Below are 12962 nucleotides of genomic sequence, written 5' to 3'. Positions count from 1 at the left end.
AACCCAAATGTAAAAAAAAGAAAATAGAGTTGTCACCAGAAATTATTCAGTAAGGACACCTATTCCAGTGACTAGGGATAGGCGGAATGATCCCCTGTTCGGTTCGCACCAGAACTTTCGAACATCAGGAAAGTTTGAATAACGAACCCCATTGAAGTCTAAAAATCGTGCCCATTTTGAAGGCTTATATGCAAGTAATTGAGCATACAGTGGTTATGGGGGTCTGAGTTTTGCCCTGGGGGACATGTATAAATGAAAGAAAGTTTGTAAAAAAAAGTAATTTTTAAATGAGCAGTGTTTTTGTGAAAGTATAAAAATAAAAAATTCCTTTCAATATAGTCCCCTTAGTCCACCTGTAAAGTGGCACATCTGTACTGTGTATAGAAGCTGCTGCAGCAATAATTGCATTTATAAAGCCAAAAAAAAGGAAATTTTCCCTGCAAGTTTTCTCTATTTTGTAAGCAACGGTGGAGCCAGTCTGTATTATGAGGCCACAATGTCATGCACGAGGAACAAGATTAGAGATTTTTTGGATACATTTTGGTGTCTCTACCACAGACTTTGGATTTCTACTTCTGTAACGGGTGCGGAAAAATTGTAACAGTAAATCTATAGAGTTACTCTTGATGAAAGCAAGAATTGGCCTTGCTGTCAAAAATTGTAATGATATGCATCTGTCAAACAGGTGCGGAAAAAATTGGTCTTCGGGTGTCAGTGGTGCCTTCCCACCGTCACCCTATAGAGGTACTATTGATGAAAATTAAGCCTCGTACACACGATCAGATTTTTCGACGGGAATTGTGTGATGATAGGCTTTTGGCGGAAAATCCAACCATGTATGCTCCATTGGACAATTGTTGTCGGATTTTCTGCAGACAAATGTTGGATGGCAGGCTTTAAAATTTTCCGCGCACAATGCTCTGTTGTCGGATTTTCCAAGCGTGTGCACACAAGTCCGTCGGACAAAAGTCCAAAGTACAAATCAATGCTCACTAAACACGACATTAGCAGAAGGTGTCCAAAGGGTGGTGCTAAAGAGCTGAAAAACCATGTAGTACGTAACTACGTTTGTGTTTGTTGACCAACAATTGTGTGCCATTTGTATGCAAGACAAGTTTTTGGCCAACGCCCTTCGGATAAAAATTTGAGGCTGTGTCTGCAGAAAATCCAATCGTGTGTACGAGGCTTAAGAATTGGCCGTGCTGTCAAAAATTGTAATGATATGCACCTGCCAAACAGGTGTGGAAAAATCGGCCTTTGGGTGTTAATTGTGCCCATGAAACCTACACCAAAAACATTCTTCCAGATTAAATCAATACCCACAACACTAGGCACAACACAACACTAGTCCTGCAGTGATTTCACATCCCAAAAACACTTAATTGGTGACATCGGCATCAGATGCTTCATAGCTTCTGTAAATCCAGGACTGATTCATTTTGATAAAAGTCAGACGGTCCACGAGTCTGTGGACAGACCCCTTCTATGATCAGTAACAAAACCTCCAGCAGCACTGAATGCCCATTTGGAAAGCAAGTTGGAATGCATGGCAGCCCAGCAACTCAATAGCATACTGGGCAAGTTCTGGCCAGTGGTCTATTCTCATGACCCAGTAAGCCAGTGGATCATCGACTGGAAAGTTCTCCATCTCTGTTTTCACCCCTAGATTATCATCCACCATGTGATGCAGATGCTACTGATGGGATGTGAAAGCTGAGAAATGCATCACCTTCTCCACTGCTCCTCTCTTGACCAACAGAAGCCTCAAAACTACGTTTTCCACAAGACTGTAACCTACCAGAGTCAGGTAAAGCATTCAATAAACTTCTCTTTAAGGTGTCCTCAAGAGATTTTATCTTCTGCACTCTCTGGAGGGATGGGATGAGTTCTGAGACTTTCCCCTTATAATGGTGGTCAAGGAGGGTTGCCAGCCAATAGTGTCCCTTCTCCTTTACGGCACATTTCTTGGGTCCTTTCGCCGGCTTTAAAGCATGAGGGAGCCCATGCACCGCACATTTGCGTAGACATGAGAAGCAGACTCCTCGGGGTCACTGAGGATTAGAGTATCTGGAACTGCCTCCTCCCAGCCATGTACTACTCCCAAGGCTTTTGCAGACGGAAAACCATCTCTTACTGTTTGACGTATGTCTTCCTCTTCTTCAATGCCTCTGAAACTGCCAGAATCCTTCTCCTCCTCCTCTTTCCTCTTGTGTGTTCTGTGGCATAGGAACAATGGTGTCTGCATAAAGTGGACTTGAGAGGAAAGCAAGTCCTCCTCTTCCTCCCGCTGCTCTGCCTTGAGTGCCTTGTCCATAATGCCAATCAGAATCTGCTCCAGCAGGAACACAACAGGAATTATGTCACTGATGCATGCATTGTCACGGCTCACCATCCTTTTGGCCTCCTCAAATGGTGACAGTGCAGTGCATGTATCCTTTATGAGCAGCCATTGGCGTGGGGAAAAAAAGCCAAGCTGGTCTGAGCCTGTCATAGTGCCATATTCACACAGGTACTTTTTGACGGACTGCGTGTGCAGCTACTGTAGCATTGCCAAAGTCGAGTTCCACCTGGTGGGCATGTCACAAATCAGTTGGTTTACAAGCAGGTGGATTTCCTGCTGAATTTCAGCTAACCGAGCACTGGCTGTGCATGACCACCTAAAATGGCTACACACTCTTCTGGCCTGCTTTAGCAGATCTTCCAACCCTTTTTATGAAGCGCTGCACCACCAAATTGAGGACATGTGCCAGGCATGACACATGTGTCAATTTTCCCTGTCTAAGGGTGGACAGGAGGTTTGTGCCATTATCACACACCATCATTCCTGGCTCCAGCTGCCATGGCGTGAACCACCTCTGGACCTGTCCCTGCAGAGCTGCAAGAATCTCTGCTCCAGTGTGGTTTGTGTCCCCTAGACACACCAGCTGAGGCACTGCATGGCACCATTTAGCCTGACTCATTAAATAGCCCTTTTAATGCTTAGGGGGTACTTGAGTTTCATAGGACAATTCAGCAGAAGAGGGCATGGAGGAGGAGGAGAAGGGGGTAGAGCTAACAAATCTGGCATCACCAGCTGTATGGAGATTTGGGGGCACAACAAGCTGCAGCACTGAGCCCTGTCCTGCATCCTTCTGAGTTGCAAGCAGAGTTACCCAGTGTGCTGTGAGCAAAATATATTGTCCCTGCCCATGCTTGCTGGACATGTCAGCAGTAACTTGGACTTTGCGGCTGACTGCCTTGCCAAACAATACCACAACATTGCCTTCCACGTGATGGTAGAGAGATGGAATAGCCTTACGTGAAAATAAATATCGTCTGGGGAACTGCCATTGTGGTACAGCACATTCTGCAAATTAATGGAAGGGGGCAGAATCCACCAGGCGGAAAGGCAGAAGTTGTAGAGCCAGCAGCTTTGACAAGCTTGCATTTAGACACTGGGCATGTGGGTGGCAGGGACTGTACTTTTTTTCTGCTGCAGCAGATGGGGCAGAGATTTGGCTATAGTCTACAGCTGGTGGTGTGCTGCTGGCTGATGTGCTGCAAGAACCTGGGACCCCCTGCACTATACCATTATACCTGTCAGTGGAGGTTGCTGAGAGGTCATGAGGTATAGCAAGGACAAACTGAGGTGAGTAAGGAGGAGGGACAGATTTGTGCCCCTTTTATGTGGCTTTTAGGTGCTCTTGCATATGGGCTGAGTAATGGGAGGTTAAATGCCTTGTCAAGCGTGTGGTACCCAAATGGTTGGTGTTTTTGCCATGCTTGATGCTCTAGAGACAAAGTTTGCAAATAGCAACAGTGCGACGGGCTAAACATGTGCTAAAAAAGACTCAGATAGCTGAGCTGTGGGAAGTGAACCGGAAGATAACAGCTCCAAAATGTGATGGAATAGGGTGGCTGCTCTTTACTCTTCCATGATGGCTGCCTCGTTGGGGTTGTGCCTCACCCTCACTTTCATCCTTCTGCTCTATCCGGCACCCAAGTCGAGTCAGTGACCTCATCATCATCATCTCTTCCATCCACTGGAGACAACTTGGCAATACGTTGCAGCTGGGGGAACATGACTGCCAATCTGTGTACCAGTGTTTCCCCTCTCTGTGGGCCCATGTTCCTGCCTTCCTCAACCTCAGAGCCAGAACCAACATCTCAATTGAGTAATGGCTGTGTTCAAATAACTCCACTGACTCCTCCATGCCTGATGCTGGGGCTATGGCGGGAATACAGTAGCTGTGGACAAAGAGGCAGGTTTTGCCACTCTGGCAGCTGCAGTCTCTGCTTGGGTGACAGAGGATGAGGACGGTTTAGAAAGCCAGTCCACCACCTCTGCATGCTGTGGCTGTAAAGCACGGGCAACATCACTAAACAGAGGAAATTATGCCCTGCCTGAGGGCTGACCACATCCACATTTGTCTGTGGGCATATACACTGCCGGCCCCTTACAATGCCATGGGAACGTCTGCCTCTCCTTGCTGTCCTCCCAGGCATGATGGGGGAACTTATTAACAAAAATGTGTACATGGATGCACTTTAATGAAAGAAAAGTGGTGTTTGGTGCACTTTAATTGGAGTATTTACGACACAGACACACTCCACGGATTCACTATAATATTGCAGTAACGCACAGAACTATATGGCGTTAAACATGCAGTAACGCAATGAAATATATGGTGTTAAACTTACTGTTACGCATAGAACTATATGACATTAAACTTGCAGTAGCGCAATTAAAAATATATGACGTTAAACTTGCAGAACCGCACAGAACTATATGGTGTTAAACTTATAGTAATGCACAGAACTATATGCCACAAACTTGCAGTAATGCACAGAAAAAAAAATGTTCATTACACTCAAACTTATTGAGCTATCCCTACATTGACACTAATGTAAAGATCAATGGTGGTCGCACTACACTCACAATGACTCAACTATCGCTACATTGACACTAATTTAAAGATGAAAGATCGCACTACACTCACTGAACTATCCCTAGATTGACTCTAATGTAAAGATCAATGGTGGTCGCACTACACTCACAATCACTGAACTATCCCTACATTAACACGAATGTAAATGGTCGCACTACACTCACAGTGAACTATCCCTAGATGCACACTAAGCTAATATTCTACTGACAATAAAATCCGAATAGCACACTATAGCACACTAATATAGCACACTAACTGTATAATAGCACTGAACAGAACCCTGTTCTATCTCTCGCCACCCCGCTATCACTCTACAAATGGCCGTAATAGAAAGAATACTTTTATAGTGTGGGGCGGGATTAAGAGCAATGAGCCATGATTGGCTACAGTCATCATCACAGCGTCCAATTATGGCTCTGACAGTGCTATGTGCCCTGATTGGGCAAAGCTTTCATTGCTTCAGCCAATTAGGGCTTTCAATGCACCGTGCGGTGGCACAGTGCATTGTAGTCATTCAGTGGGTTGAACAAACGGTCGAACGACCTTTTAATTCGGTTGTTCCCGAGAACAGCCTATGTTTGGCCCAAACTCATACTCGGTCCGAACCATTCACCCATCCTTATTAGTGACTGCTAAGAAGGAATCTGAAAGAAAATAATAGTTTTATGTATATATTTCCATAGGAAACCATGTTAAAAAATTTCCCTGCATTTCTGCAAAATGCAAAATGCATCAAAAAAAGGCATTAGTGTGAATGGAGCCTTAGTGTGGTCAGTTTTAATAGGAAAGCAAAGGGAACACCAGGGATTCACACAAAGTAAGCAATACAAAGAGAACAGGATACTTTCTCATACAAGTACATGGTACAGCAGACACAATTTTTGGGGTAACAAACACTTTAACTATTGTGGTTAGGACTCAGGTTTATGTGTTTTAATTCAACTATTGAGTGTTTTATTTGCTATCAGATACAAAGTAACTGTTTCTATAATATATTCATCAATGTGAGTGCAAACATACTTTATTTGAGTTTTTTATATGTGAGTAGGATAAGTACAGTTGCTTTTTCTCATACTCACCCCCCTCCCTGAGATGAAAAAAGTATTTAACTCTTGTAGTGCTGGGGGAGCACTCAATCTCATTGATCCTGAATGTAGCGATTATTGCTTCTACATAACATGTCTTCTTTCCACAGGGGGATACAACATCAATGACGTCATGTTCTACTGGACACGAGGAAACGACTCGGTGCGAGGTCTAAACACTCTTCGTCTGGCGCAGTATACCGTAGAAGGTCACTACACCTCGGTATCGGAAGCAGTGTATGAAACTGGTAGGAGCAGCAGTGTCATTCATACCACATCAAACTCTTTTAGATCAAACTGTTATGAGAACTCCCGTACAAAGTTGTCACAGCCTGGGGCATCCCTGGTCCGCTGCACCTGTCAGGCTGATACTCTAATACACAATGGGCAAGGTCGAATGGAGAAAACATAATCAAGATTTGCAAAATGCAAATCTTTCTAATTTTCACAATTCATACTGTGCCTGCTACCAAAATCAGGTGCCACTGTCATTGTAAAAGATTCATAAAAAAAACATCAGGATTCTAGTAACTGAAAAGCTGTCACTATAGCCAATTAAAGAGAGCCACTTTGCCTATTAGGAGGTAGGCTTTGAATTATAACTAAAGGCAAAACTTTTATTTTCTTGTCTTGGATAACGTGGAGAGGGATTAGAACCCCCTGTCAATTTGTATTGCTGTCTGTGCCCCCGTTAAGGAGATTCACCCTTTCTATTTGTTCTGTTTACCATTATCATTGAAAGTGAAAGTAAAAGAAAATACCACATTTTGGGTTGTCCCCAAAAAAGTAATAGAGTGAAAATCTTCCAGTGTGGACTCTGGGTCCGACCACCTCACAGCCTTTCAAGGCTACTGCTGGGTGGGAAGCTGAGGAAGATCACTCCACCAGGAAAGGCAAGGAGATAAGCAGACGGTTGGCCGGGACTTGAGCCAAGGCAGAAGAACATGCGAGCGGAGCTGAATGGACATGCACCCGAAACTGAAGAAATATTCTCTCTGCTCCTACGAGCACATGATCTTCAGAAAGGGGCACAGATAATGGAAAAAAATACACCCCCCCCTAAGCTAGTAGGAGCGGCGGAGCAGGGGGGTGTGGAATTCAGATTTTTTTTTTATTCTGCACTGACTGTCTTTGAAATTGCCTCAGCCCCTGTTCAAATCCAATCCGGGGACAGACTTGGTCCGGGGACTGTCCCCTGAAACCGGGGATGTCTGGTCACCCTATCGTACCGCCGCCTCCTTTCTGGATTCATACCCTCGGTACAGTTCCCCCCTGGGGGACTAAACACCAATCTATCTGTTGTATGTTTCCTTGATGAGCGGTGAACTAACTGGCAGCTTTTGGACGCTATATATGATTGTTAGTATAATCAGGTTTCGCTCATCATATGCCTGACAAAGGGGTCCTATGTGGCTCCGAAACGTTGCACTACACTGCTTTGTAATGTGATCTTTCTTGAATAAAAAAACATTTGGAAGAAATTGATGATCCTTGGTGTTCTGCTGAATATCTGCGTATCTGTGTGTGAATGGACACGCAGAGCCGTGGCCTGGTAATGAGCCTGCTTGGGTGCCCCCATTGCAAGCTGCTTGTTCTGGGGGCACTCGGCAGGAGGGAGGGGCCAAGAGTGCCCGAGAAGAGGAGGATGTGGTCTGCTCTGCGCAAATCTGCCGCACAGAGCAGGTAGGTATAACATGATGATCATATGCTGGTCGGAGCGGAGGGAATATTTCTTCAGTTTCGGGTGCATGCCAACTTAGCTTCGCTCACATGTTATTCTGCCTTGGCTCAAATCCTGGCCAGCCACCTGCCTATCACCTTGTCTTCCCTGGCAGAGTGATCTTCCTCCGCTCCCCACCCAGTAGTAGCCGGGGCCCGAAGGGTAAGACTTGAGAGGCTGTGAGGTGGGCGGCGACGGGCAGAGAGTCGCTGATTGTTGCTATTACTAGTAAAGAAAAAATATGTCCCCGGATTTCATTTTAAAAATCTGGTCACCTTATCCAATGGGGCATTCTAACATCAGGACAGTAAGGCACAGGTAAGAGCCAATATCTAATGGTGCCTACTATGTATTGTTTTTGTATTATTATTTTTGGCTACAGGGTCACTTTAAAAAGAAAGTAAAAGAAGTGTTTCATTGCTTTATTTGTGCCTGTGTCAGTTCAGTTAAAGGAAAAAAGAGATGTAGCACACTATAGACCTGGCTTCCTCAGCTCTAAATTGTACCGTGACTTATGTAACCTGCATCTGCTTCTCTCCTGTTGCCCCCAGCATGCAGCATCAAAGGCATTCATAGGAAATGATATTTTTTAGCTGGTCTGTCTGACAGTGCAGGGTAATGAGACAAGTTCACTGGCCAAGTATTAAGTTTAATCTGTAAGATACATCAGAAACAGGATTTTACAGATCTCTGTCCGTTGACCTCGTTGACAGTATGGACATGGCCATTAATGTGTGCTCACGGAGATCGTATGTTTTTAGCTGCTTCGTCTAATTTTCATGTCTCTAAAATGTTGAATCTTTCCTCTCTATGTAGAATAATATTGGACCAATAGAGTTAGGTTAGGCACATTCAACCACAGGTTTGATTGACACAGATCGCTATCGTCACTGTCATGTCGAATCTTTTATCTATATCGAAATGTTTTTGCAGCAAAATGAAAATAAAGCATTTTTTAGGTTGGATCTTTCAGATTTTGGATTCTGCGCGTTCGTTATTGTTTGTTAAAAGGAACGCGAAAATCCCTGAAATTTAGACGAAAATGCACATGTCTACCAACAACATATAAGGGGCCTGGGCTGAATACTAAACTAGCACTGCATACGTAGTGCTTCCTTTCTTATCCATTATACAGAGTTATGCCCTCTAGTGTTGCTCACGAATATTGGTATTGCGAATATTCGGCTCGAATATGGCATATTCGAGTATTCGCGATATATTTCGAATTTCGCAATGAATATTCGCAATTCCGAATATTCGCATTTTTTCAATTTTATTTTTAAAACAGATCACATCCTATCGACGTCTAAAAGCATTGCTGGTATGATTAGAGACCCTGGGCCGAGTAGCTAAGCTGAGGCAATCCTTTTATGTTGCCGAATATAAAAAAAAAAAATTGCGAAATTTCGCTAATGCGAATGCGAAAATGATTGCGAATTTTCGATAACTATGGTAGGAGAACTCTGATTGTCTCTGATGCAAAAGGGGGGGGCTGTGTGTATGTTTCTGTTATGAATATTTGTATGTTTGATATTATTTTTTTTTGTAAGAAGGAAAAAATTGCGCATACCTTAAAAAAAGGGGAGAATACAGCAGCAACTCAAAAATGTTATACAACATAAATTAATACAAGACAGAAAATGGAGTCGCTCTACAAGAATAAAAAATATGTCCAGTGACAAGACATGTGGGCTAATTATAAAATAAGCAAGCGCAAATAACTTGTGAAATACACAGTGAAACAAATATATAAAGAAATATAGTCCCAATAATAGAAAAATAATCTTTCATAAAAATGTCTTTGATATGTGAAGTGAAAAAAAGTCCAAAGCATGCAGCATGAACGTGTTCAATCTTCAAGGTGTTTGATTGACAAACGGCTGTGACAGATGGATAGAGTAAAGAATCACCACCAATGCAAAACACTTTTTATTTTCTATTGTAAAATATCACGAATATTCTGAGCCAATCAGAGTGCTCCTTCCGCATTTGCCGAATATTCGCAATTATTTTGTATTGTAAAATATCAAGAATATTCTGAGCCAATCAGAGTGCTCCTTCCGCATTTGCCGAATATTCGCAATTATTTTGTATTGTAAAATATCAAGAATATTCTGAGCCAATCAGAGTGCTCCTTCCGCATTTGCCGAATATTCGCAATTATTTTGTATTGTAAAATATCAAGAATATTCTGAGCCAATCAGAGTGCTCCTTCCGCATTTGCCGAATATTCGCAATTATTTTGTATTGTAAAATATCACGAATATTCTGAGCCAATCAGAGTGCTCCTTCCGCAGTTATCGAAAATTCGCAATTATTTTCGCATTGGCAATAGCGAAAATTCGCAATTATTTCATTTCGATAAAATATCACGAATATTCGAATTTAGCGAATATATCTCGAATATTCGACTATATATTTGAGATATATCGCGAAATCGAATATGGCGTATTCTGCTCAACACTAACCCTCTACACACGATCGGATTTTCCAATCGAAAAAATCAGACAGACTTTTTCCATCGGAGTAAATCCATCGGAAATTCGGATGAATTCCATCGAAGTTTACATAGAGAACATGTTCTCTTTTCCTGAATTCCGATGTGAATTTGGTCGGACAAAGGTCTGATCGTGTGTACGGGGCATTAGGCTTCATGCGCACTGGCTTAAAAATCGCTGTTTCTACAGGGGTTTGTGTTTTGCTTGCATGAGCAGATTAATGTTATCCTATGTGTCATGCACATTAGGATGATTAGAGGCATATTTTGAGCTCAGCGTTAGAGGCAGGAAAAAAAAAACCTTCTACGTTACGTTTCTGATTGGTGCTTTCTGGCAGAACAAACTGTGTACAAAAACACTCTATTCGTGTTTTTTTCTGCCAAAGGAACTGGCGTTTTTTTAAGCCCAGTGTGCATGGAGTTTTACCATGATGGACTCTTCTACAGTGTGAGTTGCAATGTATGCATGTCCTGTCATCATAATATTTAGTATTTTTTTAATAGGTTAAAGTGAGAGAGCTATACTTTTAATTACTAATGCCCTTCCAGTCAAAGATTAAATTTATAAACTTCAAAGTTATAAGCTGTTCTCAAGCGGCCCAAACCTGAGTGCAATCAGTTCTACATATTCTGAGGCTTTGTTCAGGAGCTGCTGTCAGATCAGAAAGCCAGAAAAATAAGCATTCAGATATGATACCTAGTTTAAAATTAAAATCATTGCTCAAAGTGGGCAATAGTAATTATAAGTAAAACTCCATAACCTTAACTTAAAAAAATACTTAGTTTACAATTTAGTAAGGTGAAAACCAACGACCAATAGCTCATGGCTCCCAATAAAAATGTAGCTTTCAATGTTCTGTCTACAGGAATATGAAACCTAACCGACTAATATTCAGAGATTGATTCAGAACTAAATGGCTACGGTAAATGTACCTTTTTTAAATAAACACATGGAGCCTCGTGTATGAAAAGAATGTACTACCAACAGCTAGCGATCAGAATCTTGCTTTCATTTCCTACCTGTAGTGATTAGTTGCTAAGTTAATACGTGCAATTACGATTTCTCCACTTTGCATACCCTAGGTACATTAAGGCTGATACATTAAGGGTTTAGCCCTCCTATACTGGTCTATAGGAATGCAAACTCCATTTGAAGCAGGTGAAAAGCAGGTCAGAAGAGCGTTTGTCAATCAAATGCAATTGTCAATGAATTCTGAATGATCTCAGAAGTATCTCAAATTGATGACAACGATATAAGCCCAATTCCCATTGACACAAGCCCTAAAACTGGAGAAAAGTGGTAACACAGTGGCTTAGTGGCTGGCCCCTCTGCCTTAAAGCGCTAGGGTCATTGTTTTGCAAATTCAATCGAGATACTATCTGCATTAAGTTTGCATGTTCTCCCTGTGCTTCTATGGATTTCCTCTAGGTACTCCAATTTCCAACCACACCCCAACATGCTGGCATTTTAATTGGCTTCTTTACAAATTAGCCCTAGTGTATGTGTGTATGTATAAATGTAAGATGGGCTCCTTGAGAGCAAGGACTGATGTAAATGTACAATATGTAAAGCACGGTGAAAATTGACAGCGCTATATAAATAAATCATAAATAAATAAAAGGAAAAGAACAAAGAATTGAGTTGTTAGCCATAGTGCCCAACCAAAACTCATGTTTCATTTTCTATTTCCATTTTCTATTAAAACGGAGTTCCATTTTATGGCCCAACACTCCTCTTCTGAATGTGAAAGTGATGCTTTTTTCTGCCTCTACACACTCTTGCCTCTAAAAGCCTGTAAATGCCTATGCGTGTAAGAATACATAGGCTAATATAGAGGAGTAAAATAAGGGAATGTGGTTTGAGTGTTCTCAATAGATATGGCACCTCATCCCAAATAATAGTTGCAACAAAGAGGGGAGATGGGAATTGGGATTATAGCGGTGCCTCAACAATAGGAATTACAAATAGTACTTAACAATGTATACAATTGTATTACATACATGTTATACAATACAATCATGGGTGCATAAAAACAGTAGAGAGTAGATGTATTGTTTAATACTGGCCAGAGTATTAGCGGCCTACTGTGGTTACAGGTCAATAGTCCCTACATATTTCATCAGGACATTGGCTTCTTCAGGGGTGGTAATCGTAACCAATATTGTGTAATTATCTCTAAAGAAACAGAAATACAACATATTAAATAATCTTAACCATCATGCCTTTGTAGTTTTAGACATTTACACAAATGTGTAAAACTGACAAAGTGACATGGTTCGTAATGTCTCCAACCCCGAAACACACCATACCCCCAAGAAGCACCCCACCACCTACCCAGGTACCTCCCTCCGGGTGACCAAATCGGCACTGCCCAGAGACCTCAGTTCCGCACCGCAACAGTGTGACTGCAGGGGGCAGAAGAGGACCTGGCTTAATCTAGAAACAAAAAGATAGCTTTAGGAAAAAAATGGCAGTACATGTCCTATAAATCGGGCTAACATACTCAATACTCACAATTAATGCTTTAAAATTTTGGGTGCTGGGGCGCTGATAATAACCAGAATGACAAGGCGAGCAGAAAATATAAATTACGCCCAGCCCCATTCACGGACGAATTTAAAAATTTGACGTGGTTCCGACGTCCATACTTAACATTGGCTGCGCCATCTTTTTGGTGGTTTATCTTTACGCCTGAAAACCCCTTACGTAAACGGCTTATCTTTACTGCGAC

At 42.2% G+C, this 12962-nt stretch overlaps 1 protein-coding gene across 1 annotated transcript in view; it reads left to right on the top strand.

Annotated features, from left to right (window-relative positions):
- LOC120946958 (gamma-aminobutyric acid type A receptor subunit pi) overlaps positions 1-12962 on the top strand; it is a 115383-nt gene that overhangs the window by 91560 nt on the left and 10861 nt on the right. The window contains exon 7 of the mRNA XM_040361828.1: positions 6124-6261. Within this exon, the coding sequence (XP_040217762.1) occupies positions 6124-6261 (138 nt within the window). The remainder of the gene's footprint in view (positions 1-6123; positions 6262-12962) is intronic.

The sequence above is a fragment of the Rana temporaria genome, chromosome 8, assembly GCF_905171775.1.
Source record: "Rana temporaria chromosome 8, aRanTem1.1, whole genome shotgun sequence".
Lineage (NCBI taxonomy): Eukaryota > Metazoa > Chordata > Amphibia > Anura > Ranidae > Rana > Rana temporaria.
This window is presented reverse-complemented; position numbering and strand designations above follow the sequence as displayed.